We start from the raw sequence: 25,832 nt of genomic DNA on the forward strand, positions 1-25,832 counted from the left end.
TGTAGTGAGAAGCTGTTTATTTAGTAAACCAAACAGAGATTGCAGATGTAACCATGTGAAGTCGAATTACTGCAGTGTGTACCTCATGAAGCAGTGCAACTTGACACGTGTTGCACAGCCACTAGAACTCCATGAAATCCATCAGCCACCCATTTTCATACAAGAATGCCTGAAAATGAACCTAACAAGGAGGGAGGGAAGGGTGCTGGTAACAGCAATTTTCTAGGACTGTCCCCCAGTCACCCTTTTTTGTACAGTGAAGCAGCATGGGAGGTCTCACAAAGTGCCCAAACACTGCTGACCTAATGTTCATAGGACTCTGTCGGGTAAGTCACACAGGTATTATTTATACAGTGGTAATTTTACTGCTGATGAGCAAACCAGCTCTTGCTCCATTAACTGGACTAACTCCTGACAAAATTTCTGTGCAACACAAACCAACAGTAGCTGCAAAGCAAAAACATGACTGTTACAAGGGACAGTACTTCTGGCAAAATGGATTATTACCCAGGCACACCCTTCCTTGTGATACTCCTATCCTGGACACATTGAATGGTATGGCTGAATAAACAAGAAGAGAAACAGCCATCTCCCTTACATGGAAAAGCAATAGCACTACTGTGGTAGTGCTCACTTGCTTCACACGCTACTTGAAAAACTAAATACAACGCTAAGCCTACAGGGAATGCACAGCCCCAGTACGTTCCCAGCCAATTATCCTCTACCAAGGAAGCAAAGCTGCCAAAACAAACTCAGCTGACAACTCTTTGAAAATTCAGATCCATTTCTGGGGCTTGGGTTTTCTTCCCCAGGAGCGATATGACTTCATCACCAAGATCATGTATATCATCAAACTAAAAGACCAGTCTTTCCTACACATAACAAAGTTCAAGTCCTGTTCATTTTACAGCATTAACAGCAATTGGTCGTATTTTCTTGAATGTTTTTAGCACCTGCAGGACAACAGAAGTGAAAAAAATTCAACTTTCATTGTAGGTAACACAAAGTCTGAGTGGCCAGAACTCTACTACTGACCTCTTTTCACCATCACTTTATAAATACAAGTCATACTTGATTTTTGGGCGTTCCTTGGCTCACCAGTTAGCAATAAGTTACGCTGTTTTACTTTCTTCCCTCAGTTTGCTGCACAAAGTGTTCGCTGGGGGAAAGCTGGACCTATGCACTGACAACCTGATCCTCAGCTGTTAGAACCTGGAAACACTGCAATGTTACACTTACTGGGAAGACAAGGTCACACTTACTTCGAAGACAAGGTCTGTAGTGACTAAATCCCACTTGATAGAAAGAAAGAATCCATTGTCTACAAATTGATGACCAATAATCGACCGCACAATACTGCTTTTATTTGATGTTGCCAACTTCCAGTATCAGGTTGACTCAAAACTGACTTGTCTCACCATATTTGCTGGTGACCACTGTTGACTGTCATATGCAGTAACTTGTAAGACCGTACCAAGAGAAAACTCATGAACGTTCAACAGCAGGACATCAGGAAACTTAAAGACACCAGGTTTTCGACACTTGAAATATCCAGTAATTTCATTCTTGCACAGTACTGTCTCCCCTAAACGCTCCCTTCCCCCACTGCCATCAGATCAAAATGAGAACATCCTCCTTATAGAAAACATATTCAACGCAAGTATTTTAAACCTTGTTGCTACACTACTGAAATAGTATTTTAAACAGAAAAATAATTACTGCCCTTTGAAATGGTTTGGTTAGTTTTTTGAAATGGTGTATGAATGTGGACTTGGTAACTGTAAAGAAAAAAACTTCCATCAACTACATCTAAGTTATAGGAAAGAAGGCAAATTCCTTATAATCTGGTCATTCTGTTGGAAAGAAGAAAGTAAAGTAGATTTGTGCGTCTTCATTTTCTGCTTCCGTTGCAGCTCACCGGTTACCTATTCAAGTATTTCAAAGTTCAACTTAAGAAACAGAAAAAAATTGTATGTGAATCCTTAAACAGTATTATAAAGGTTAAAGACACGATGATTCTGCCAAAGCATATAAATTTCAAGTTTTGAATAAACCATGGATGAAGATAAGTGGTTAAAACAGTACAACCTCAAGATAACTTCCCTTAAATACACACCCAACTGAAGCTTTCCCAAAATCACACTTGGTGTTTTAATGGTTTTGTTTGGTTTGGTATTTTTTGGTTTGGTATTTTCCTTCAGCCCCCAGATGCAGCTATGGGTAATAGAGTTTTACACAGCAGGAACTCTACATTCCAGTCAGTCTTTCTTCATGCTAAAAGCACTTTAAAAGTGAAAAGGATAACGCACTTGTCCTACTGCAATCTGACAAACTGACTTTGGTTGTAGTTTTGTTAACAGGAAAGTATGAGGTAATATAAAACACAGCCAAAAAAAGCTACTTTTAAGCACTTGTGTCCAACAGCAAAGACATCAGCACTTTTAAATTTGCAGCACTGTTTCTCCCAGAAGAGAACAGATGCCCATGGTCAGAGCATGAACACACTTGTCAAACTGATTCTGTTTTAAATTCACCTCAAAATGGAATGTTTCAAATCATGAAAGGGTCTAAACATAAGCATTATTTAATGTTAGATACATACTACGTTTTTATTAAGCATTACACTAAGAACTACTTTGGTATAAAAATACTTTATTTTAAAGCTATGAAAGTTATAAATATATGTAGTTAAACTTTCTAATCACAGAATGTTTGCTATTTTAACATTAGTGATTTGTTTCTCCTAACGAATCCGAATTTTATTTGAAAGGTTTACAAGACATTATTACTATAATTTAAAAAACCCATCATTACAGGGAGCTGTACTAATTGTGATGTTTTATCAGTATTCATTTGACCTCTAGATTTTTAATGAAGGCAGCAAAAACAACTATTTTCTGATGATACAGAATTTCTTATTTCTTGAAGCGTTTCTGTGGTTGACCACTTCTTCATTAGTTACCTGCAGCATGGCACCTTCCTGCCAAAGAAAAAAAAAGTGTATCTGAAGATGTTTATCACATATGTCTAAACCAAATTACCAATAGGGGAACTTCAGCCATTTTTTAAAAAAAAAGTATAAGCAGTTCACTGGTGTGTCTAACACAAAAGGAACAGGACTTTTGTTAGCTGAGTCCACGTTCTTCAATGGGTAGCCTTTTAGAGGCAATGAACTTTGAAATTAAGGCATTTTTGGTTGCCTTTTTTTTTTTTGACAGGTTTTGTTGATTTTTATTTAAAACCAAATCTAGTAGAGTACGCCACCCTTACTCTGAGTAACTCATTCATTGCTTGATAAATTTCCATCAGTTTGAGGTGCAAACATTCAATGCAGTGAGAGTAAGGCTGACTAAATTTGGCACTAAGGTTTGTTAGCTGCAAGAACTATAAAAAATGGTGGAAACCTCAACATTCTAGCCAAATTCCAATTTGCATAAATACACTGTACACTTATGAAATACCACCTGCAGTTTCATTTGAAGGTTTCACTTGCCCTCCTAAAGAACTGCTTATGCAGTTAAAAGAATGGACGACACATTCCTTCACAGAGGCAGATGTATTCTGTGGTGAAATTTTTCCTTACACGTAAACACTCTACAGTTACTTGGGAACCTTCAGGATGAAATGTGTTATATAGAATAGATTACAGCAGACAAGACACGTAACAACATAGTTCATTTTCAACAGCACAGAACTACCTTCATTGCATTACCTTGCAACCACCATAATGCATAGACTCCCAAGAAAAAAGAAAATGTTGCAGGATGCAAAAATAAAGTTGTATGATTTAATTAACTTGTGACCTACCATTTTAACTACCAACACCAGGGATGGAACCCTTGCAAAGCTTTACTAATGGACACTTGCAGGTCTCATTTGTTCAACTGTAGCAGTGTACAGTGGCAGCAGTCTATGCTTGTCCAGGGTTCATATCATAGCTAGATTCCAGTAGGAAAAAAATATGTTAAGTAGCTGAAATTAACAATTATTTTTGTAAAAAAATTTAATAATACAAGAAAACAGGATTCACAAATTTCTTTTCAATTTGTAATTGTTAACTCAATTCATTGCTATATGTTAAACTACATAATGATAATCACTATACTGAAAGAATACTGTCATACATTATTAATTTCTTGGGTTTGAAACATTAAGAAAGGAAAAGTAAACAAGATCTTACCTAAAGAAGTTTAACTGAAGCTTAGAACTATTTTGCTCTACACCCTCAGCCTTCGTTGCCATCCTTATAAACAATCTACCGTAGTTAAAGCTTTGCAGAGATACAGCACAGCTTTTTAAGACTGGCTGAACTTTTAGTGACGTTTTCAAGAGTTCTCTTGTACTAGACCTGCGTCCCTGGAAGAGTACCTTGCTGGGGTTTTTTCCTTTCCTTGCCATTGAAGAAGCAGCATCTAAAAAATCTAAAAAGGTGTTTCTCCTTGCAGAGATACCCCTTAAGTTACCTAGATATTTTAAACCTGGTAATTTACAGACAACATACTTTTTCTCACCAGCATTAAATTTTACACGTACAACAATAGCTTTGTATTATTTGTGGGACCTTATGCTACCCACTCCTTGCCTTATTTTACAGTATTAAAAAAAAAATCTAAAATTACACAATATTTCCTTTAGAATTATTTTATTAAAATCATAAATGTACAACAGCTTCTTAACTCTACACACGCACTTAAATTTTTAAAAGGAAAACGTTATGTCTTATTACACCATGATCCTGGCTAAAAGCTTTTCAAAACTTTGAGAAAAATCTTAAAAAAGGTTTCACATGTCACCTGAAACTTACAAATTTAACATTATCAAAGGAATGCTTCTACACTTACAAAGACCACTAGAAAGAAACAACAATTAAAAAGCTAAGAAACTGTCTCAAAGGCATTTTTACAATCCTTCCTCCACAGTAAGGTAATGTTATTAAATAATCCAAATCCATTCACAAAATGGCTCTCTGCATCTGCTCTGGTGTCTTCTGCCATACCACTGCATATTTATGCATGACTGAGATAAGTGTTTCCTTAACATTGTTATTTCGATAACCTGAAGCTGTTCTGTTACCTCTGGGCTCTCATCCTCTCCTATTTATACAGTGAAGCCTGTTTCAACAGAAGTAAAGAGTAAAAAAATAGGTTATGAAATTATTCTTCTAACCGTTTTTAAAGGAAAGATAATATCCTAAAAAGCTTTTAACTCCTGCAGCTACTCTCAAGAATCACTGCAATTTTAACACTTAAAAACATACTTACCCATGGCATGCTTGAAGAAACTCAGTAACGGCTCCTCCCTCCATATCCACCACTTCCTCCACTGCCCCCGGGACCATAGTTTCCTGCAGTTGCAGAACAAGAAACAGAATGGTCCCATCAGTACATTTTTAAGTCTAGGAAAGTTTTTCACAGAAGCAATCAATCAAAGCTTGACTAAATGAAGAGTAACATCTGCTTTACTTCCAGTGACAGCATTTGCAACACAGACTTATAATACTTCACTGTCTTCCTCTGAAGAGCCTCCAAAGACTGCCACAGGAAGCAACTACATGCTGAAATCTTAGAAGAGTCAACAGTGCCACACGTAATTTGATGCACTGTGCTGTCTTGAGCCTGTAAGGGCTGAATTTGCTTGCAGTCTAAACCTTACAACAAAGGGCTTCATGTTTCAGCTTCCATTTCACAAGCCTGATAATCCTTATTAAGTAACTTTAAGACAACAAAAAGCAGGACGTCTCAAAAAAAAAAAAAAGACAAAAGAGGAGGATAAAAAGAAATCACAGCAAATATGCTGGAAATTAAGTAACTAGACTCTCCACAATAGTGTGAGCTGACAGCAAAAACATGAAATAGCATCTTTAAAATTGAAATTGCACAACACTAAAAAAGAGTTAATGTGTTTTATCTGTTTCAAAATAATAAAAATAAATTTCCCTGAGATAAGCTTTACCATCTCAAGATGAGACACTGAAGCAAACTTGCAGAAAGAACACAGGCACTGCAGCCCATCTATTGCATAAGTTATCCAATTCCTACATATCCACCCTGGAATCACACAGAATAACCTAGGTTGGAAGGGACCTTTTAAGGTCATCTTGTTCCAACCCCTATGCTAATGGTCAGGGTTATCTGTCCCTAGACCAGGATGTTTAAAGCCCCATCTAACCTTGCCTTGAACACTGCCAGCAATGGGGCACTCACCACCTCTGAGCAACCTGTTCCAGCACCTCATCACCCTCACAGTAAATTTTTTCTTAGTATCTAATCTCAGTCTATCATTTTTTAGTTCAGAACAGTTACCCCATGTCTTCTCTTCTATTTCCCTCAAAGTCCTAGAAGTCCACCCACTCCAGCTACAAGGAAATATACAGGACATATACAATACCTCCACCATATGGTCCCCCCATGTTCCTGCTGCCACCAAAATTTCCACTCTTCATCGGACCATAATTTGAAGGTTGTTGGTTGTAGTTGCCAAAATCATTATAGTTTCCACTTCCGTAATTGCCTGTATTATCAACACAAAAGTGCAGAAATACCTACATGAGCTAAAATGGATGCAACACTCAAAGACACCCCATTAAAAAAATTCTAAATAAAGTACAAAATCACACATGTATTCCAGCAGTGCATGCACCAAAAAATGTTTTCATTATATTTCATACTACCCGAAAAACAACAGCTTCCTTACACAACATTTCAAAACAACCATCCACCCAGCCTCAAATGACTCGCAGTAATTTGTAACTGAAATGCTTGAACAATTTAAGCCTAGATGTTACCTCCTCCATAGTTGTCATAACCACCTCCATAGCCCCCACCCTGGTTGCCATAACCAGGTCCTCCTCCACCATAGCCTCCTCTTCCTCCTCCATAACCAGGACTGCCACCAAAGTTGCCACCTGTGAGAATATAATCCTTTCAAATCAGCTTATCAATATAAAACGCACTCAAATTATACACAAAGAATATTTTTCTGTTTAGAAGAACAAAGAGAACAAAAAAGGTAGTTTTGTAAAGAAATTTCTGCGGACAGTATTTTTTAAATCACATACCAACTCCCACTCTAACTGAACTATGACTAAACCCCAACAGTCAGACTGCCTAAAGACCTCAACTGAAAGGTTTAATTAAAATCCTTATTTTCCAGGAAATTTAAGACCCACTCTTATCCTAAAGAATGCTTGTCCAAGAAATAAGCATACAATCTGCCATATGGAAATTTGACATAAGCCAACAACCATTTGACAGAAGCCAACAAAATGGCTCAGGTAATTAATATAAATTTTATACATATGGATATAAATAAGAAAGTGTTTCTTAATGAGAGAAAAATAAACCACCACCACAACAGCAAACTAACCTCCAGGTCCTCCGCCATATCCGTTATATCCATCACCAAATCCACGGCCACTTCCATATCCATCTATTAGGAGGAAAAACCCCAAAGAATTTCAATTTACCTGCAGCAAACTAGTCGAATTCTCAAACTCTTATGACCTCAAGAACTAAATCTCAGAAACTATCAATTAAGAACATGTACTATTAACTTCAGAAAAATAAAGCAAAAGATCCAATCATTGCTCTACATTTTTCCTTTTCTTGCGTTTGTACAGTATCCAGTTTTAAAATGTCAGGCAAGCACTGCACAGAACCAGAGAAATCTCTTTTTAGCAAATAGATGTAGAATAGATAGAAATTTAGATTGCTTTTGGCTTTCAATAAAAGCTAAAAAAAAAAAAAAAAAACTCCAACCAAAGCAAAACAGAAAAACCAAAACACAAATTCACTTGCGAGTTATTTTTTCCCAAAAATTCTCTCAACTGCTAGAGGTGCATTTAAGTCAAACAGCACCACAGCGTACAAAGTTATCCAGAACTAGAAAGACAGCATTAATAAGGTAAAAAATGTAAATGCTACAAACATGCCTGTCTTACCGGCTCCCCCTCTGAAATTGCTGCCAGGTCCTGGACCGAAGTTGCCACCACCTCCACGAGCATCACCAAAACCGAAGTTCCCTGTATCAGTTTAATATTTTTAAGTAGTGCGATTGTGTAAAGTTAACACAAAAATCAACCACAAACTATTAACTATTACTTATACATACCTCCTCTCCCACTCCTAGAATTTTGAACCTCCTGCATTTCCTGTCTAGAGAGAGCTTTCCTTACTTCTGCGTTATGTCCATTGATGGTGTGGTACTTCTGCACTGTAACCGTATCAAATAACAGGCTATCAGCATTTAACTGGCAACAAGTCAGAATACCAGACTTCCAATAGAAACATATTCTGAATAATATAAAAGAACACAAAATACCATACAATTTTTACACAAGGATGGCAACACTTATTTGAAATACATGTTCCCACACAATCCAGCAATCTATGATTTGATGTAGCAAATAATACAGGCACGTAACTAATACCATTATCTGTGAGTTTAGCTTTATACTGAAGCTGAAAGAATTAATACTATCCAAAGAAGGAGTGAAATTACTTACATACAATTTTATCCACAGGATCATGGTCATCAAATGTAACAAATCCAAACCCTCTCTTTTTACCAGACTGTCTGTCAGTAATGATTTCAATAGTGTCAATTTTTCCATACTCCTCAAAGTAGTCACGAAGGTGGTGCTCTTCAGTGTCCTCTTTAATACCACCAACAAATAATTTTTTCACAGTAACATGAGCACCAGGTTTTCCAGATTCCTGTTAGAAGAACTTTCTAAATTAGCACAAAAAAACCAATTTCATAAAGCACTATTTTATCTGGATTTCAGGAATAGAACTCAGATACACTACAATTTTTCAAGCACTGAAGTACAGCACTTTAATGAGACATGACCCTGCAAGCTCATTTAGGGGGCCTTCTGAGAGGAAAGTAACATAGGGTTAACTTGGAGGTTTTTCCTCTCCCTTTTATGTCAAAGCTTTAAAAGCACTGAAAAATTATACAGATCAACTGTTTGAAAGAACTGCAAGTATTTAATAACTTAAGTTAGAGCATGACTTTTGTAACTGTTAAAACAAAGATGCATCAGCTTCTTCTGCCCAATTCTCTGACAGCAGTGAACCCACATTCCACTTGTTTCAAGGTCCTTCAACCTCAGCAAATTCACAACTATGCATTTTAACCCCATTAAACAGTATACACGCATGCTGCTGTAATTACCTTTTTCCAAATGCTAACCAACCCTGCATTCTGCAGAGAATAGAGAGAAAACTAGGATAGCTGGGGTACCGGTAAACCCTCCCAGAGCTTCCATGTGGTGAACGGAACTTGCCATATAATCCACCCTTGCTCCTCAAGTACCTCTGTGCCACAGTAACCTGGCTCTGGTTTTATGCACCTTTTAGAAATACCCCAGAAAGATCTTGGAATAGTCAGGAGTTTATTAATTTGAGGCTTGAAACAGGAATTATTCCAGAGAAGAGTTACTTTGGAATTTGCATAATTACAGTTTTTCAACAGAACATGTTTGCTACAACAATTTTCGGCTCACCAGATGTGTCCCTTGCAGACATGATTCCATAACCAGAATAACACAGCAATTCACTGTAACAGTAGACATTTACATAAGAGACCAAAATGGTGGGAAATAGTGCCCCAGCTATTGGCTTTGAACCAGGTAATTTAAACCCAGGCAATTTCAAACAAGAACAAAGCCTAACTGTCTGACCAAAACAGGCATTTTTCAAAGCATGAGAAGCATCTGCTTTCAAAGTCATACTTACCTCTCTAGCCACAGCTCTCTTAGGCTCAACCACCCTTCCATCAATCGTGTGAGGTCTTGCAGCCATAGCTGCATCAACTTCAGCCATGGAAGAGAATGTTACAAAACCAAACCCCCTTGATCTTTTGCTTGCAGGATCCCGCATTACCTAGAATCAATAAAGGCATTTAAACTATTTATACCTGTCTCATGTTGAGCTTTTTGCTAACAGTATTAAGAGAAAATGTGTAAGCCTAATTTACTTTTACCTTGATTTGATATCAAAACACAATTATAGTAAAAGTAGCAGACTCTGTTGATTTAATATGAGTGACACTGCTTGGGATCAAAGAAATTCAAACCACTGCTGTCCTCCAAGACTTAGTTAACTCAGAAATGCTGCTAGATCAGTGAGGTGCAGTTATATTTGTGTTCATTTTTGCAAATAAAAAAAATTAAGAAAAAAAAAACCAAAAAAACCCAAAACATAATTTCTTTGAAGCTTCATGAAGACCACAGACTTTCAACCTGTATTATTATTTACTACCCCCAAGACAATTCAGCAGAGAGCTTCTATCAGAGCCACCATCCCTGTTGGTATTTAGAAGACACACAAACACGGTGCTTATGGACATGGTTTAGTGATAAACTTGTCAGCGCTTGGTTAAACAGTCAATGACCTAAATGCTTTCTTCCAACCTTAACAATTCTATGAAAACATCACAGATAAAGACAATCTTCTCCAGCTTTACTGAGGCTGCTTACCAAGACACCAGTTTTTTGCCAAGTGTTACCAACCACACAGATGTAATCATGCTCCCCATACGCACTTCCTAAAGCACATCAGACAATGATACCAAAGTTGAACTGTTGCAATCAGTGGTTAGATAATCTGGGAGAATTTTACAGAAAACAGACTGTGAATGTTCCCTAACTCGGTCAAGTTTGCAAGAGTGAAATTTATGCATTGCTACAATGGACTGAACTGAGTGTAAAGCAACAATCTGTACCAAGCTAATATTCCATTTTCTCTAAGCTATCCAGAAAACAAACATTTAAAATTCCTACACATTCCATACCATTGCTATGTATTGGTATGCTAAACTTACCACACAGTCTGTAAGCTTTCCCCATTGCTCATAGTAACTCCTCAGGCTTTCTTCTGTGGTTTCAAAGCTTAAGCCGCCAATAAACAGTTTGCGGAACTGCTCCTTTTCCCTCTGCCACGGGAAAAAAAAAAAGATTACATTAATGTAATTTGAAACATCTCTTCTGCATTAGCAAATTACACACTAACCAAGATTTTCCTAAGTGTCAAAGACTTTCAGTAAGACTTATTTTCAAAATGAGACCAGGCTTTCCTAAAGGTTCTACCCCTATTACAGAAATTAGGCAATTTATGCAATTCTAGAGGTCCACTTTTACAATACAAATTTTTTTTTGTGCTTATGCCTGTGTCTCCCTCTAGATATCAACAAGGGACCACAGATGAAGGCTTTCAGAATATTCCTCTGTAAGAGCCATATGAGATGTTTTTAAAGAAAATGAGAACTTTGGGATTTGTTTCTATCACAGAAAACAGAAATTAATTTATACTGTCTGATTCCATCCTGGGTAACATTTATTCCTAAAAACCATTCTGGTTAAAATTGTTTTACGTTGATACTACTGTATTATTCATACAAGGCATTATAAGTAAAAATCAACTAAATACATCTAAATATGTTCTATAACAGGTAAACAATTCATATTTTCTCCATAATTACTAAAACAAATGAAACTCAAGCATCTGTAAAATTAATCTGGAATCCCACAACACTGGAATTATCAACAAACCTATACACCCTCAACAGGAGCACCATTAAAATAATTCCTTTCAAAGTAGAAATGTGAATAATACATATTCATATCCACTAATGCTTTCAGTAAGACTTTACTTTCTCACAGAGAAACAATCACCGCACTTGTTAAGCAGAAATCCTTTTATGCAATGACAAGAGCATCAAAAAACCCCCAAAAAACCTCAACAAAAAACAGGAGAAGTAATAAGGCACTGAATAAACTTATTTGTATACACTGGTAAACTAAAGCAAAAGGAGAACCACCCGACTTCTACCAGTTCAAAGCACTTTTATAGTAACTTCTTATACAAGCCAGGCCTTTTAATTGCCTGGTTTGTATAAAAAGTACCACTAGCTCATCTATGTGAAAATTTCACGCCAAACACTTAAAAAATGCACTAAGAAGTAGTCCCCTTCCACAAATTTATTGTTTTGAAGAGAACTGTTCTGCTAGGGACAAGAGAACTCAAACCAAACCACTTCAGCTTTATACTGTTAACCAACTTTAAAAATCAATAAAATCTGCTTGGATGTTTGGTTGTGTTTTCTTTAGCTTGATGGTTACTTTTTATACAACTCAAATATTGCAGCAGGAGGGGTAATTGACAAACACAACATGATTAACTGTGCAATGCCGATTAAGAAAAAATTTAAACAGGAAACTAGGAAAACACTGAGACTAAGAAAACAAGCAAAATACTTCAGTGCACATATGCTTTTAGAAGTATCAAGCCAATCTGCATGCAGACCAATATATTTTCTGAGGTTGTCCAAGGCAGACCTGATCAAGATGCATATAGGAACAGTGGCAACCCAGGTGTATTTCTTCAAAATACACCTCTGTATTACCAGCCTCATACACTGCAGTCTGACAAGGAAGTCAACTTTCTCCCCTCCTTCTTCCAAATACATCCTCTATTTAAAACTGTTGAGTTCAAATTTCTCTTGAAAAATATTTGAAATATGCTGTTGGATCTAGTTTTTTTCTTCTAGGAATAAAAAGAAAGCTAGTACTGTCTCCTCCTTACACAAAAGGACAGGCAAAATAAGACACGTGTTCAAAAGCAGCAGACACACGTTCTACCCAATTTATTTTCACCTCTTCACATAAAAGGAACAAACAAAAAGAACACTACACAGTAGAGCAGTGTAAAAAAATCATATACATCAATATCTCATCAATATCTCATTTATTGGTTTTGAGTAGGAGGGCAAAAAAAATTTTTAAGCAACAATACTGCAAAAATAAAAATCCTCCCTTCAGTTCTGCTGCTTGAGAATTAGGGACCATTTGCTTACAGTTTCACAGATCTACAAAAAAACTTTTTCCTATATAATCAATTACCATACATTTAATAAAGGATATTATTATTAAAATATGAGAATTAAGAAAGTTTAGTAGGCAGGTATGATATTTTCAGTGTTGTTTACCCCTGAAAACAGCCATAAACCTGTAAATGGAACTCAAGGAAAGAATGGAGCAGTTATAAAAATATACTATATATAACTAACAGACATTGAACAGAATAGTAATACATTTTACAGATGTATTTAGGGTCATGATCTACCTAGAACATCTAGGCACCACACATCAGAAAACAGCAATAATGAAATTCATTACCAGTTCTTCAATGAAAACCACTGTGCGAAAACTACAAACACATACTGCTCCACTAACATGGAGACCATCTCTAGATGCAGAGAAACTATGTCTTAAATGAGCCAGTTTCGAGAAGCTCTGGATGGCCGAACACTAACCCCCTACCACAGTCTAGAGAGTTCTGCCCATCTAAAGTTTGTGCAGAAAGTATAAAATGTACAACAATAACTATTATCATGCCAGTACCTCTTAGAATCCTGAGGAAAATACTCTTTTGGTAAAGACACAGACACCTCATACCTAAGCAAGGCCACAATATAAAAGCTGGAGGTAACACCTTTTACAGGATTTCCACAGTACATCCCTTGGCAGGAATCAAGCGCCAGAGCAAATTTTTACCCCTCTAGGATCTTCATCCACGTGTATTTTAACCTTTCTTTCACAGGCTTAAGGCAACTTGAAAGCACTGGAAAATGCATAACCTTTTCTAAAAAATTAATCACCAGAGCAAGGAAAGGCGTGCGCACACACAATCCACGCTGACTGAGGAATTAAGAATTCGGGTAACAAAAATGTTTAATGGAGACCAGTGAGGGGGATCATCCCTGAACTCCAGGGCTCGGCAATCCCTCAGCGGTTGCTCGCCCGCTGCCCGTGGCGGCCGGGACGCAGCGGCCGCGCCGGCTCCGCCATGTGGCGGCAGCGGGAACACCGCGGCCCCGAGCCAGGCGGGGAAAATGGCGCCCGGGAGCAGCCGCCGCCTCCAGGGAGAGCGCTGCAAATTGATTCCAGCGTGCACCTATACACACGGTACTAAGACCTCCCCGGCGCTCCTTCTCGCCCCAGTGCATACCAGACGACTACAGCTGTCCCCCGCCTTGCCAGCTTTGCCGGAGGGATCCCCACTGCCCCTTGCAGCCGCGAGTCTCAGCCAGGCCGCCATTTTACCCCTCCCCCTCGCCACCGCCATTACCCGCAGCGCCGCCTCGGCCGCTCCGCGCCTCGCGGGGCCAAGACGGCCCCCAGGCCCCGGAACTCCGACTCCCCCTCCTCCTCCGACACTTAAGCATCAGCGCAGCTAATAGCCATGGCCACGGGCTCAAGAACGCGCTGTCCGCCATGACCGGTTACCGCGGCTTCCGCCGCCTCGCCCGGCTGCGCGCCAGCCCCAATCGCCGCTTCCAGAACCTTCCTCTGCGCAAAGACATCCAGCACTGCCCCGCGTTGCGACCCGGCAGCAGCGCCCGGACTTGCGCGGACGTTTCAAGATTGCTTGTAATTCTCAGCCCCCAAAAAATTCACTCTATCTGCACAAGCAAACGCGTGTCCCTCCTTAAAAGCAAGCTCTAAAGCCTCCCATTGCACGTACCATGTTCTTCATGGTTTATGTATTCCTGCTCGAGAGTACCGTACAACCGGTCGGTAATGGCTGCCTGAGCTGTTACGTAATTTGAAATTCAGCTCCGCGTAGTGTTAGCGCCCTCCTACTCCAGCTTCCGAGGTTTAATTAATTAAAAAAAAAAAAAAAAGGAAAAAAAAAAAGAAAAAAAAAAAAAAGGAAAAAAAGCCAGGATCCGGAGCTTAAATATCTCCAAAGGGGCTGCAGTTCTGAATAACGCCCCTACGTGTTTTTATCGTGTAATGAAAAGTCATCGACTCCGTTAGTAATGGCCGTCTCCGAAATGAGCCGAAGGAGCTGTCGTCGTCGAGCTTATCCGCTTCGACAGCCGCCGGAAAAAGCCGAACCAGGAATGGAAGCCCATTCGACTCGCTTCGGTAATTTCCGGAATCTGCCGCAGCACGCGAAAATGGCGCTCGGCGCCAGCTCGGCAATTTCCGGACAGAAAGACGCAGCTAGTCATCGACTACTTCAGCCAGCTCGGCAGTTTCCGACAACCGACTGGCTCGCCCGACGTGCCCGAGCGCAGCCGAAGCGGCCTCTAACGCCGCTGGCACCGTGTCACTTGTTTTTGTTGGTTTTTTTTTTCCCGGAAATAGACAAAAGGCCCCGAAGGCTCAAACATCGGCGTTAATATTAGTCGGGGGGCGGCCGCGCATCTCCCCCCGAAACCTCGCCCTGGCCCCCTTCCCCCTCCGCCCAGGCAGGAGGAAGTGAGAGCTACACAGATTTTGGCACAACTGCGACACGTCGCGGGGCCCCGGCGGAGGGTGGCGGATTTCACCGCAGCCCGCTCCGCTCTATCCCGCACCGTCGGCATCAGGCGTGCCGCCCGCTCCGCCGTTCTGTCCTCCTCCCCTCTTTCATCCCCTCCCTTTTTCCCTCTTCGGCGGCCCTACACGCACCGCGACAAAGGGTGAGTGCTGCCGCCCCGCGCGCCAAAGAAATGGCGCTGGAGCAGCTCCTTTCTTCCCGCCCCCTCTACTCCCCCCCTCCCTTTCAGCTTCACCGCGGATCCACCCGCGGATCTCCCGCCCGCAGCGAAGCCTCCCCAGCCGACTCCCCGAACCTCTTTTCCCACTTATGAATGAGTTCTCGGGCCTCAGAGCCCAGCTGCTTTCCGAGCCCGCTTCCCTCCCCCCTCCCCTTGCTCACGCCCAGGCCTCTCCGCCGCAACGCGGGAAATGGCGGCGGTCCAAGGGGGGCCCCTCCAAATGAGCTTCAAACCCACCCCAGCGCTCCTCACCCGCCCTCCCCACGCCCGGGGCCCGCCCGGCCGCACCGATCGAGGGCCTCGCTCCGCGGCGGCGGGCAGCATCGGCCCCGCGCGCATTCGCAACGGCGGCCATGATGGCGGCCGTGGCTCCCGGGGTCCGCCAACCCCGTCCGCGCCCCCAGGCTTACCCAGTCGCTTTCCCTGTCGCCGCGAGGCATCTTCCTTCTTTTGGACGCCTGGCGCGGTCCTGCGCTCGCCCCGCGTTGGAGAGACGTCTTGGCCCCCCTCCTGTGCCGGCGGCGACGACGGTCGGAGGTTGTAGCGGCTCGCGCGTAGGCGGCGGCGGCGTCGTGCGCTCTGCCCCGTCACAGCCGCCGGCGCGCAGTGCTCGCCCAGCCCAGCCCAGCCCCGCCAGCCACCGCCGCGCCGCTCCCCGCCCTCCGCCTCCCGCCCTCCCTCTCTCTCCCTCCCTGCCCCCACCCCCCGCCTCAGCCCCCCGCGGATGTCGCTGTTGCTGCTGCCGCCGCTCAGTGCGCGCAGGGCGGGAGCCAGGAGGAGACAGGAGACCCAAGCGGCTGGGCACCATTGAAGTCTGTATCCTTCTCTCTCTCTCTCTCCCTCTTTTCTCTCGCTGCAGCCGCCTCCTTTCACCCCACTCACCCTCGAGTCCCCTTCCCTGACTCCCCTTTCCTCTGCGGCTCGCTGCGGCCCGCCGCGGGGAGATGCGGAGCGCAACCCGCCCGCCTCCCCCCACCGCCGCTTCTTCCCCACCCCCGCTTCCTTGGCGGTGGGGGGTGGCGGGCGGAGCGGAGCTGTCGGGGAATCGGGGCTTCGGCACCCGCTCGGGGAGGGAGGAAGGGAGGCAGGCCGGCCCCGGACCCGCGGGCGCAGTAGCCCCGGAGAAGGAGAGCAGCGCCGGGGGCGGGGGCAGCGGCACCCGCGCGGCAGACAAAGCCGGCCCGCCGGCGGTCCCTGCGTGTGCCCGGCCCGGGGGAAACGTGAAGGGGCGGGGGGAAGACGGCGTGGAAGGGCCCCTGTCAGCGGCGGCGGAAGCGGCCCGGGCCCTGCGTCCCCGTTACCTCGCCCGGGGCGGCCCCGCCGGCCTCATGTGCGCCCGCCGCAGGCCCGAGGCGCAGCCGCCCCCAGCAGGCCTCCGCAGGGCTGCCTCTGTTGTGTGGTGGGGGGGTTGTTATTGGGTTCTGGGGATATTTTTTTTTACCCCTTTCTGCTACCTCTCCGGGAGACACGAGGCAAGACCTTCGGCAGTGGCGCCCTGGCCCCGGCCTTTCTCCCACCTCGCCTACCCCACCGCCCATGGGACTGCCAAAATCCACCTCCCGTGTCAGGGGAGGATTGGGCGGGATTGCTGAGTCCAGGAGGCTTTCTGGCCTTAAAGGGCTTCTCTGCTTTACCCAGGCATATGGGGAATTCTAGCATTTCTATAGCTCGCTGCGGGGTGGTGACAATACATGCCTATGGAGCTGGTCGGTATGAGAAATGACATGGAAAAGGGGATGGATTGTGTTCAACGTAATTTACATAGGTTAAATATGTAGTATGTACATCTTAGCTGAGTTAATATTGTTCTAGGACCTTAACTCTTGCCAACTTGAGAATCAGAAGGCAACATTATAGTTGCATTAAGATAAATATTTGCTGTTTATAAGAATTTGTTACTATGTAAGGATAATGGGTGATTCGTTGCACCACAAATATATATCTGTTCCCCATCAGATATTTGCAGTTAATATAACTTAGGTATATCTTCGATTGCTAGAATCTGAACTCCTGTTCTATTTGGTTTAAGGAAATAAGCATCCCTGATGGTCCTCCCCCTTTTCCCTAGAAACATGTCTATGCTTTTGAAGGCCTTGGGAAAAATATTTTTTCAACCCTATATACCACCTTGTCAGTATCATTTATCCTGGCTAGCCTAATGGTGCATTAATGGGTTATGCCAGACAAAGTAGTAACCTACTTTTTGTTCTGGATTTAATCCGTGTAAGAAATGTTGTATGCAGTGAATACATGGGGGTTGGAACAAGGACCATGCTTGTCTTGGGATGCCTTTCTTTGAGTAATGCAAACTTCCTTTTAATTGTCATGCATTTTTCTAGTAAAAGCTCTGCAAGTCTGCAATAAAAATGGCCTCCAATAAAACTACATTGGTAAGTTCATGCACACCTAAAGTATATAAGGATTTAATCAACATATTTTTCTTCAAACTTATAACTTGGCATCTCCATTTAAGAGATACATCCACATCTCCCCTCCCCAGCATTATTCTGACCAAAATTTCAGATCCAGAAAGTAAGGCTACTAGAAAGGACATTGTCTTTGGTTTTAATAAATCTGCCATTTCTAAAGAGAAACTTGTTGGGAAAAAAGTGTGAAAGGACTCTGCACTATTTCATCTATTCTACAATAGAAAACACTGAGGATTTTTTTTAGCCTCCTTTCAACATACCATGTAATTCATCATACATGTAAAAAATAAAGTCCAAATCATGTACTCATTTAATTTTTCCCAGTGTATTTGCCTAACAAAAGGCAGTTTTAACAGATGAAAAGTAACATTATTGAGAAATGATGTGGCATAGTTAAGATGCCTTTTGAAATGCTTTTTAACAAATAACAGTTTCTTTGAATTTCATAGGAGCAGAGATTATCAGATGTCAACCCCTCCTGGACCATTTTAATGATGCATTCATGGATCTCAAGTCCTCTAAAGCTTTGCTTGACATTAAAATATGGACTCCTAAGGGCACTTGGTTGCTGGTTACAGTTCAACTAATAATGATACATAGTTTCATGAAAGACAGACATGTAGAAGTATTATGTGAGATTTTACTGAGGTTGAGATGGGGAAGTAAGCAAAAAATATATGTGCACAATTCAAAACTTCAATAGCAGAATAGCTGGTTTATAATACACTCAAAAAGCCTGTTCTTAAATTTACAGAAATGATCACTCAGCTGAAAATGTATTCAAAACTTGTATTGACTCCTGGCTTAGAAGTGCAATGGAGTGCTTCCTCTTTGTTGTACTAGTTTAAAATATTTCACCAAGGTGAATGTCTAAACTTTCTGTTAGTAATTGATTGTCCACATATCCCTAATATGAAGAAGAGAAGAAGTTAGCCAGCCTGGGGAGCAGTGCTTTGGAGAGAGGAAAAAAAATCTTACGAATGCAGTATTTTTAATCTTTTGATGTCGAGAATTTTGCTGCACAGGTCAGGAAAATCAGTTATGGTTCCCATGGGAACCATAACTAATTCTGCTTCATTATATATTTGCATGCAAAACCTAAATGTGTTAAGGGATAGGGTAGCTCTAGAGCTGTAATTCTGATTTTCTTATATCTTGTATGTTAAAATTCTACACCACAGTGTCACATCAGTGTTTTAAGCTTGCCCCTCAAAGAAAGAGTGATTATCCATAGTTCTGCATCTGTCGTATGTGGTGTCATATGACTTCTGAATGCAGAAAGAGAAACAAGCTATACATTAGCCTTCCATGGTCAAATGTCCAATTTACAGCTTACAACATGGAACCCTAGAGAAGAGAGCTTCAGGGGTCAAGTGGGCATTTAGTATGATTTAAGTTCAGTCAGGTGTCACAATTCACTTGTGGGCTGAGATTTGCATGGGCTTGTATAATCCCAGAATGTACAGGTTTTTAACATGTTCAGTATTTCTGCAGGCTCTGCAATCAAGTGTTATTTTAATAGGCTCAAGAGTTTGAAGAGCAGTGCTGATGCACAAGACCTAATAAATCTCTAATATTTAAAACAGAAGCAGCATACTCTTTATTTTGCTATTTCTTACTGCGCTTCAAGAAAAAAATACAGACCCCCATGACATTCATTTTCCTCTGTGGAAGATACTTAAGATACTTAAGTTTTAGAAAGTAAAAAACCAAATTGTTGCTTTGATACAGAAATCCAAAACATTGATCTTTAAGTGACAAGAATTAGTGAAGCCGAAAAGAGTACCAGAAAACAGTCTTCCATTGAATCAAAGAATTTTAGTCCAACGGAGAATACAGATGGAGATGTTCCCCACTTGTAGCCTGCTTGCCTCATCACCAGTAATTATAATGTTATTACTATGGTATAGTGAGTCTGTCTTTTTCTGTGTTGTCGTTTTCCCCTCTGCTACTTTTATTATTTGTTTATTTTCCTCATATCTACCCCTTTCTATTTCACACTTCCATTTTTTGAAAGAAGCTGCCCTCATAGAAGCCTTGGACATCTTCATGTTGTATTTCCCTTCAATATCAGTCTTGCATTCTTTTTCCTGTGGAGGCAAAAAAAGCCAATATGCTTAAGTTAACACTTTTCAGACATGAATGCTGTGGTCAAAATACACCTGGGATATGCAGGCATCTAAAATCTAATTGGAAATACATGCTCTGTTCTCTCTTCTATGCTCTCAAATCAAAACAATGGCCATGTGAGATATATACAGAAACTTGCCGTTTAAAAAAGAAACTAGAAACTTTTTCTCCTCTTTGTTGTTTGAACCTTCAGTTTATGAGTTGCCAACCATAAAGAGTGAAGTATTTTGGGGAGGGAGGGAAAAATTAATTATAAAAAATAAGGGGTACAAAGACAGGGCTTTGGCAAGAGAATCATCTTCCAGTCTTCACTAAAAGAATACAGTTTTTTTTCTAACATACATTTTTTTTTTTTTTTTACCTTTCACCACATCAAGACAAAATTCTACTAAGTCTAAAAGTTTGAAAATTTAAAAATTGCAGTGTTGTCAAACTAACCCACATTAGAGAGGACTAGAGAATGGCTATCAAGCAAGTAGAGGTGCTCTGTCATATTTGCTTGTCTGTGTTCTGCTGTAGAGGAAGTGCTTTAGTGAGGAATTAGTTCTGTCCACTTTGAATTAGGGTGCTGCATAACTCTTAGGAGGTTAATAGTTTATGGCTGCCACTTGACAATTCCTTTATGAGGTGCAGTCCAAAATGGCAAGCAAACTGCTTTTGGTCTGCTAGTCCTCCCGAACTGTGATACAGCATGATAGGCTTATTCCAGCTTTTTTAAGATTACAAACAAGGAAATTCTGAAATGTGTCCTTCTACTACTATTTAATTATGCCTTATTAAACTGGGAATGCCTTGAGGATGATGTGGATGTAATATTTGCTTTAAGAACTTAAAGAATATTACCTGAACTATCAAATGTAAGCTTTAAAACACTTAAAAAGTTTTGTAAGTTAGCAAAATTCCATTTATGTGTTAAGTGCTCTACTTAAGTGTAGCAGTCTTAAATTTATGCACCTTTTTGAGTCTCTTTGTAAGTTACATGGGTGCATGGCTAAGAATGAGAAGGGACTGCAGTAATGGAATGCTCCTAGCATGTGTCCTGTTCAATAGTTGCGGGTTATTATTGAGTATTTTGCTTATTGTAGCAATACATCATAAACTTTGCTGCCATCAGTTTCTCCTTGGTTTTTTTTGGGAAAGGTAGAAGCCACCTTTTTTCAGTACCATCCCTTTTCTATTTTATGCATTTTCACAGTTTCCTTATTACTTCTCTTTACTTCTGCCTTGCCCTCTGCCTTTTCACAGGCATAGAGTTAACTTCTAGAAGCTTCCTTGATGTTTTGAGCATGTAGCACTGAGAATTAAATTTTTAAGGGGAGTATAGTCACTGAGTATGTGGACAAAAAAAAATTCACCTTTTTAAAAACTGGTGTTGGGTATCTCATTAAGCAACTGATAAAAACCCAAAAGATTACCATGTCTTGCTCAGGTTACCTGACCACATGCACTAACATGAAAGGAGTCTGAGCTTCTGGCTTTAATGTTAATAAGCCAGTGAAGTAACTGTGTAAAGCAAGGAAAAAAAAAAGAATAATGTCATTCTGAATTTCTTTTGTAGCACAAAATGGGAAAGAAACAGAATGGCAAAGGTAAAAAAGTTGAAGAGGCAGAGCCTGAAGAATTTGTTGTGGAGAAAGTCCTGGACAGACGTGTTGTAAATGGAAAGGTGGAATACTACTTGAAGTGGAAAGGATTTACAGAGTAAGGCATTCCGTTTTTTTTTTCTTTTTCTGATAGAATGATAAACACCATTGATTTGAAACTGTGCCAAGAGATTGGACAATGGGCATCTGCTTCAAAGAAGCTTGAGGGAAGGACATCCTTAAATGCATAGTCAAGTGGGAGAGTCGAGTATGAAAATAAAATAGAAGATAATGTAGTTCATTGTTCACACTATATAAAATATTTGAGGACTTTTACCAAGTTCTTAGTGATTGTTCTTTTACCACTCTGAGCTTGTGTCCATAGCTATCAAGGTAAGATAGACTGACAGTTATCATATATGTAGCAGAATAAATGGTACTTCTGAGTAACAAATCACACAGGAATGTAAACTGCAGGCAGCTCTGAAGCAGGTAGCTTGCTTATTATTAATTTTCCTGAACTGCTCTCAGATTAACTGAATTTGCCTGTGGAACGGTTGCCTTCATTAGGCATACTTGAAGGAATTTTTGATCTTCTTTCGTAGGACTTACATATGTACGTTAAAACTTTGCAGTAGACTTAAGAAGCTGATTGTTTAAGAAGGAATGTAGTTGTGCCTCCTTCCAGTGACACTCTGTGGCAGCTTGCTTTACCAGCTGAAAGAAGAATTTGTGCATAAATGGTTATGTGTGCTATGATATTATTGTTGCATACCTCCCAAAGTGAGTGCATTGCAACATTGTGCAGTCTGGCAACCTGAAATGTGTGTCGTGATGTGTGCATAAACACAAAACACAATGTGTTTAGTATTTGAGGGTCTGATTTGAACTTGAAATAATATGTTATTGTAATGGAAAATAATGTGTAGGTATCCTGCTGGTGCAGTAGTGCTGTGCCGGTATTTGCATGTGAGATGCATAGTGGTGGTGGGGAACATTCTTCTTCAAATTTTAGTTAGCAAAATGCATACTCACTGAAACATATGCAGTGCCCAGCTCTGCCCACCTTTGTTCCCTCCTGCAGTCAGTCAACTGAAGGAAGCAGATAGTTCTAGGTATAGTTGTGTTCAGTGCTCAGAGACAACGTTAGAGTGTTCCTCATGTGTGAAAGCTTATATGTATGTATTTATACTTAGGCTGTTTGTAATGACTGCTGTGTACACTCTGTTGTCTGTAAGTCTTAGTACTCATATCATACTGTTTGTTTTCATGGACAGTCTTCAGAGGAACCAGGAAAGTGAGTCAGTTTAAATGGACAGTTAAGTTTTGGTAGGGTGTGGATTGCTTGTTTCAACTCTCATGCCCCACTGGAGACACAGGTGTTAATAGAGCTGCTTTTCGTGTTACCTTCACATTAAGAATGTTGTTTTTCAGTACTAGTGGAGCATCCTTTCAGTCATCAAATGCAGTACATGAAGGCTATTAAAGGTGGCAAGATAAACGTCCTTAGGGTTTAACAGACCTACCTTATATAGTGAGACAAAAATTAAGTTGCTTATTTTAAGGGGAGCCATGGGGCTAGTTTTACATTTTTATTTTTTACTTAGTTTTACATAAATGTGTGTATGTTTCAGTGCTGACAACACATGGGAACCTGAAGAAAACTTAGATTGTCCAGAGCTAATTGAAGCTTTTCTGAACTCTCAGAAAGCTGGTAAAGAAAAAACAGATGGTGCCAAAAGAAAATCTTTGTCAGATAGCGAATCTGATGATAGTAAATCAAAGAAAAAGCGTGATTCTGTAAGTATATGTTCATGTGTTAAGTTTTTGTTTCCTTCATCTCTCCCCTACCTCTCCATCCCCCAAAAATCATATTGTGACTTTGAGAATGAGACTGAACACTGATTTAAAACTGTAAAAATGTCATAGCATATGGATCTGTGGTTTGAAAAGGGTATACATTCATTGTGGGTAATGAGACTGTCCAAATGGTTAGTAAAGGATGATTGACTGACATGATGATTAGAAGCTCTTACATTGTCCCCTAACACTTACGGAATAATTGTAAGTAAGACTGGTTAAGACTTATTAATTAATGGTATTAAGTGATAGGTTTCTATTAGAACAAAGGGTCCATGAATGGAACAAAGATGAAGTTCTGGTTTGCTGCCATATTTAGTATATGATTTTGGATGGGTCAGTGGCAAGATGGCAGAACGTGAAAATCAGTTAGACTAGGAGCAGACATAATGGTGGAGAAGGAGTAGAAGGGGTGAGTGAAAAAAGCTTACCTTTCCTGAGAGGTCTGGATTTCTCCTTCAGTTGAAATGAGTAGGCAACCTGATACATTTAGTGCTGATAAGTACAGAATAATGCACACATAGTAATGTATTCAGCAGTTCACATTTTCTTTTGTAAACTTTGGGCCTAGCAGTTTGAAACCTGACACTGCCAATCATTTTCACATACTGAAGATGGCAGGCAGTTGAACATGTGGTTACTGTCAAAAAGGTTGGAAGGCATCAGAAAAAATAGTTTATGAATTATACAAAGAATATTTTGCTTTCTGCATAGAATCAGTTGTTTGGCTTCATCTGGTACAGTAGTGGCCACTGTCTCTAAAAGGATATTGTGAACATATAAAGGAGCTAATACAGGAAATAGTTGTGTTATTTTTTGTCACCAGTGTAATGTCAGTGAGCCAAGAAGAGTTGAGGTGTTCCCCAAGGGTGCAGTTTCATTGTTGGTTTAGCCAACCCATGCCTGTTGTTTCGCTGAAAAGGATGTGTTTTTTCCACTTCCAGGCATGCTTTTTTACTTTGCTGCTTTTGTTATTTTTGCTGACCACGCTTGTTTGTTTATCTGCTGAAATTATTTAAGACCATTTGTTTCATCCATTATATTTTCAGAAATAAATGCTGGAAACATGGATATAAAATCCTTTATTAGTATCATACCTCTAAATTCCTGGGCCTGAAGATTGGTCATGAAAAAATACTACATAATTATAGATTTGATGGGGTTTAAAGGCTGTATTTTTTCGTTCTGATACACAAACACACACGTGCATGTATGTACAAAAATTCCTGTATCTAGTACCAAAATAGAATTTTGTCTTAAACTAGATAACCATCTTCTAACTTACTAGGTTGATAAACCAAGAGGGTTTGCAAGGGGTCTTGATCCTGAGCGGATAATTGGGGCTACGGATAGCAGTGGAGAGCTTATGTTCCTCATGAAATGGTAAGTCTTACATCCACAGTTCTTGTCCATAAAGGGAGGGCGGCAGCTGCACTTAGCCTAAAGAGACAACTTTGTCTCAGGAGTAAGACACAGAAGCTCTGTGGTCTCCTTATTAACCTTGTATTCTTAGAAAAACAAGCTTTCTATATTCAGTTAGGACTTAATCCCTCTTCCTTCAAAACCCAAAATATGTTTCATTTCTGTTGGTTCAGTTTTACTTTAAAAGGTAATTTCTGATAAAATAGGAAGAAATTGGCATCTGTATGGAAAAAACTGGATCTTGGTAATGCTCGTGCAGAGGAAGTGGCAGGCAGAAATCCAGCTTTACATGTTTCAATAAGCAGAAGCCAGCTGCTGGATAGCCAGCTGTTTAACCAAGCATAGTGCCTGCTGTTCGCATGCATCGAAGTGGAATTGGAAGCAACTGGGGGAGAAAGCAGAAATGGAGATGGAGAATAAACAATATGTAGAGGCTTGACATAATGGGCTAGTAAGAGGCAAGAGTGATGTGGGGAGTTTGTGTTGCTGGGAGGATAGATGGGGACCAGCTTAGCTACAGTGTTGGGAGAAGGATTTCTTGCTTTGTGAACAAATGGGGTAAAATTAATGCTTCTTCCCAGTGTTGAGAAATCAAGAGATTGAATGGACATTTGCTGAGAGTCAGATGTCGTAAGGTGGTGGGATAAGAAGGATGGCTTTCCACAGCCTTTGAGAGGGGCAGATTTTCTGAATGGAGTCAAACTGAGTGATCTCCTGAGACATGATTTATCTTGGGATTTACCTAGACTGCTGAAGATTAGTGCTGTGGGAGATTGTCTCCCTTCTGCATTCTCAAATTTTCTATAAATTCTATAAACTTAAAAAAGTTGAAAAACAAAGATCATTAGTGTTTGAA

General features: G+C 40.7%; 2 protein-coding genes across 10 annotated transcripts in view; one reads left to right on the forward strand and one right to left on the reverse strand.

Moving 5' to 3' along the window:
- On the reverse strand, positions 1-16,160 carry HNRNPA2B1 (heterogeneous nuclear ribonucleoprotein A2/B1). 6 transcript variants are annotated; one of them, XR_009486309.1, is made up of 12 exons: positions 15,963-16,160; positions 10,828-10,938; positions 9,741-9,887; positions 8,504-8,714; positions 8,110-8,211; positions 7,931-8,020; positions 7,366-7,428; positions 6,785-6,904; positions 6,388-6,510; positions 5,262-5,344; positions 3,808-3,938; positions 1-2,980 (listed from the first exon to the last, which is right to left on the reverse strand). XR_009486309.1 is itself a non-coding variant. In XM_059845251.1 (11 exons), the coding sequence occupies exons 1-10, from the start codon at positions 15,990-15,992 to the stop codon at positions 5,283-5,285; spliced, it is 1,059 nt and encodes a 352-aa protein (XP_059701234.1). In that variant the 5' UTR covers positions 15,993-16,160; the 3' UTR covers positions 1-2,980; positions 5,262-5,282. The 6 variants fall into 6 exon arrangements, 5 of the variants coding, with proteins under 5 accessions (XP_059701234.1, XP_059701227.1, XP_059701240.1 ...); XM_059845251.1 differs by lacking the exon at positions 3,808-3,938; XM_059845244.1 differs by lacking the exon at positions 1-2,980 and having other exon boundaries at positions 3,542-3,938.
- The window catches only part of CBX3 (chromobox 3), a 14,359-nt gene continuing 3,783 nt past the window's right edge, over positions 15,257-25,832 (forward strand). Inside the window, exons 1-5 of one of the 4 annotated variants that reach the window (XM_059845291.1) lie at positions 16,222-16,364; positions 17,892-17,942; positions 21,670-21,812; positions 23,329-23,494; positions 24,843-24,937. In XM_059845291.1, coding sequence (XP_059701274.1) covers positions 17,919-17,942; positions 21,670-21,812; positions 23,329-23,494; positions 24,843-24,937 — 428 coding nt within the window. In that variant the 5' untranslated portion in view covers positions 16,222-16,364; positions 17,892-17,918. Of the gene's footprint in view, positions 15,475-16,214; positions 16,365-17,891; positions 17,943-19,712; positions 19,863-21,669; positions 21,813-23,328; positions 23,495-24,842; positions 24,938-25,832 lie in introns of those variants that run through there. The other 3 variants (XM_059845310.1, XM_059845301.1, XM_059845280.1) reach the window with 3 other exon arrangements.

Source organism: Haemorhous mexicanus, chromosome 1 (genome assembly GCF_027477595.1).
Source record: "Haemorhous mexicanus isolate bHaeMex1 chromosome 1, bHaeMex1.pri, whole genome shotgun sequence".
Lineage (NCBI taxonomy): Eukaryota > Metazoa > Chordata > Aves > Passeriformes > Fringillidae > Haemorhous > Haemorhous mexicanus.

Excerpts from the sequence above, each read along its gene's own strand:
- HNRNPA2B1 (XM_059845251.1), bottom strand. The coding sequence starts at position 15,992 with ATGCCTCGCGGCGACAGGGAAAGCGACTGG. Across the intron at positions 8,212-8,503 it reads TCCTGTGGATAAAATTGTAT|TGCAGAAGTACCACACCATC; the intron begins GTAAGTAATTTC and ends ATACGGTTACAG. Across the intron at positions 6,905-7,365 it reads ATATGGCGGAGGACCTGGAG|GTGGCAACTTTGGTGGCAGT; the intron begins GTTAGTTTGCTG and ends ATATTCTCACAG.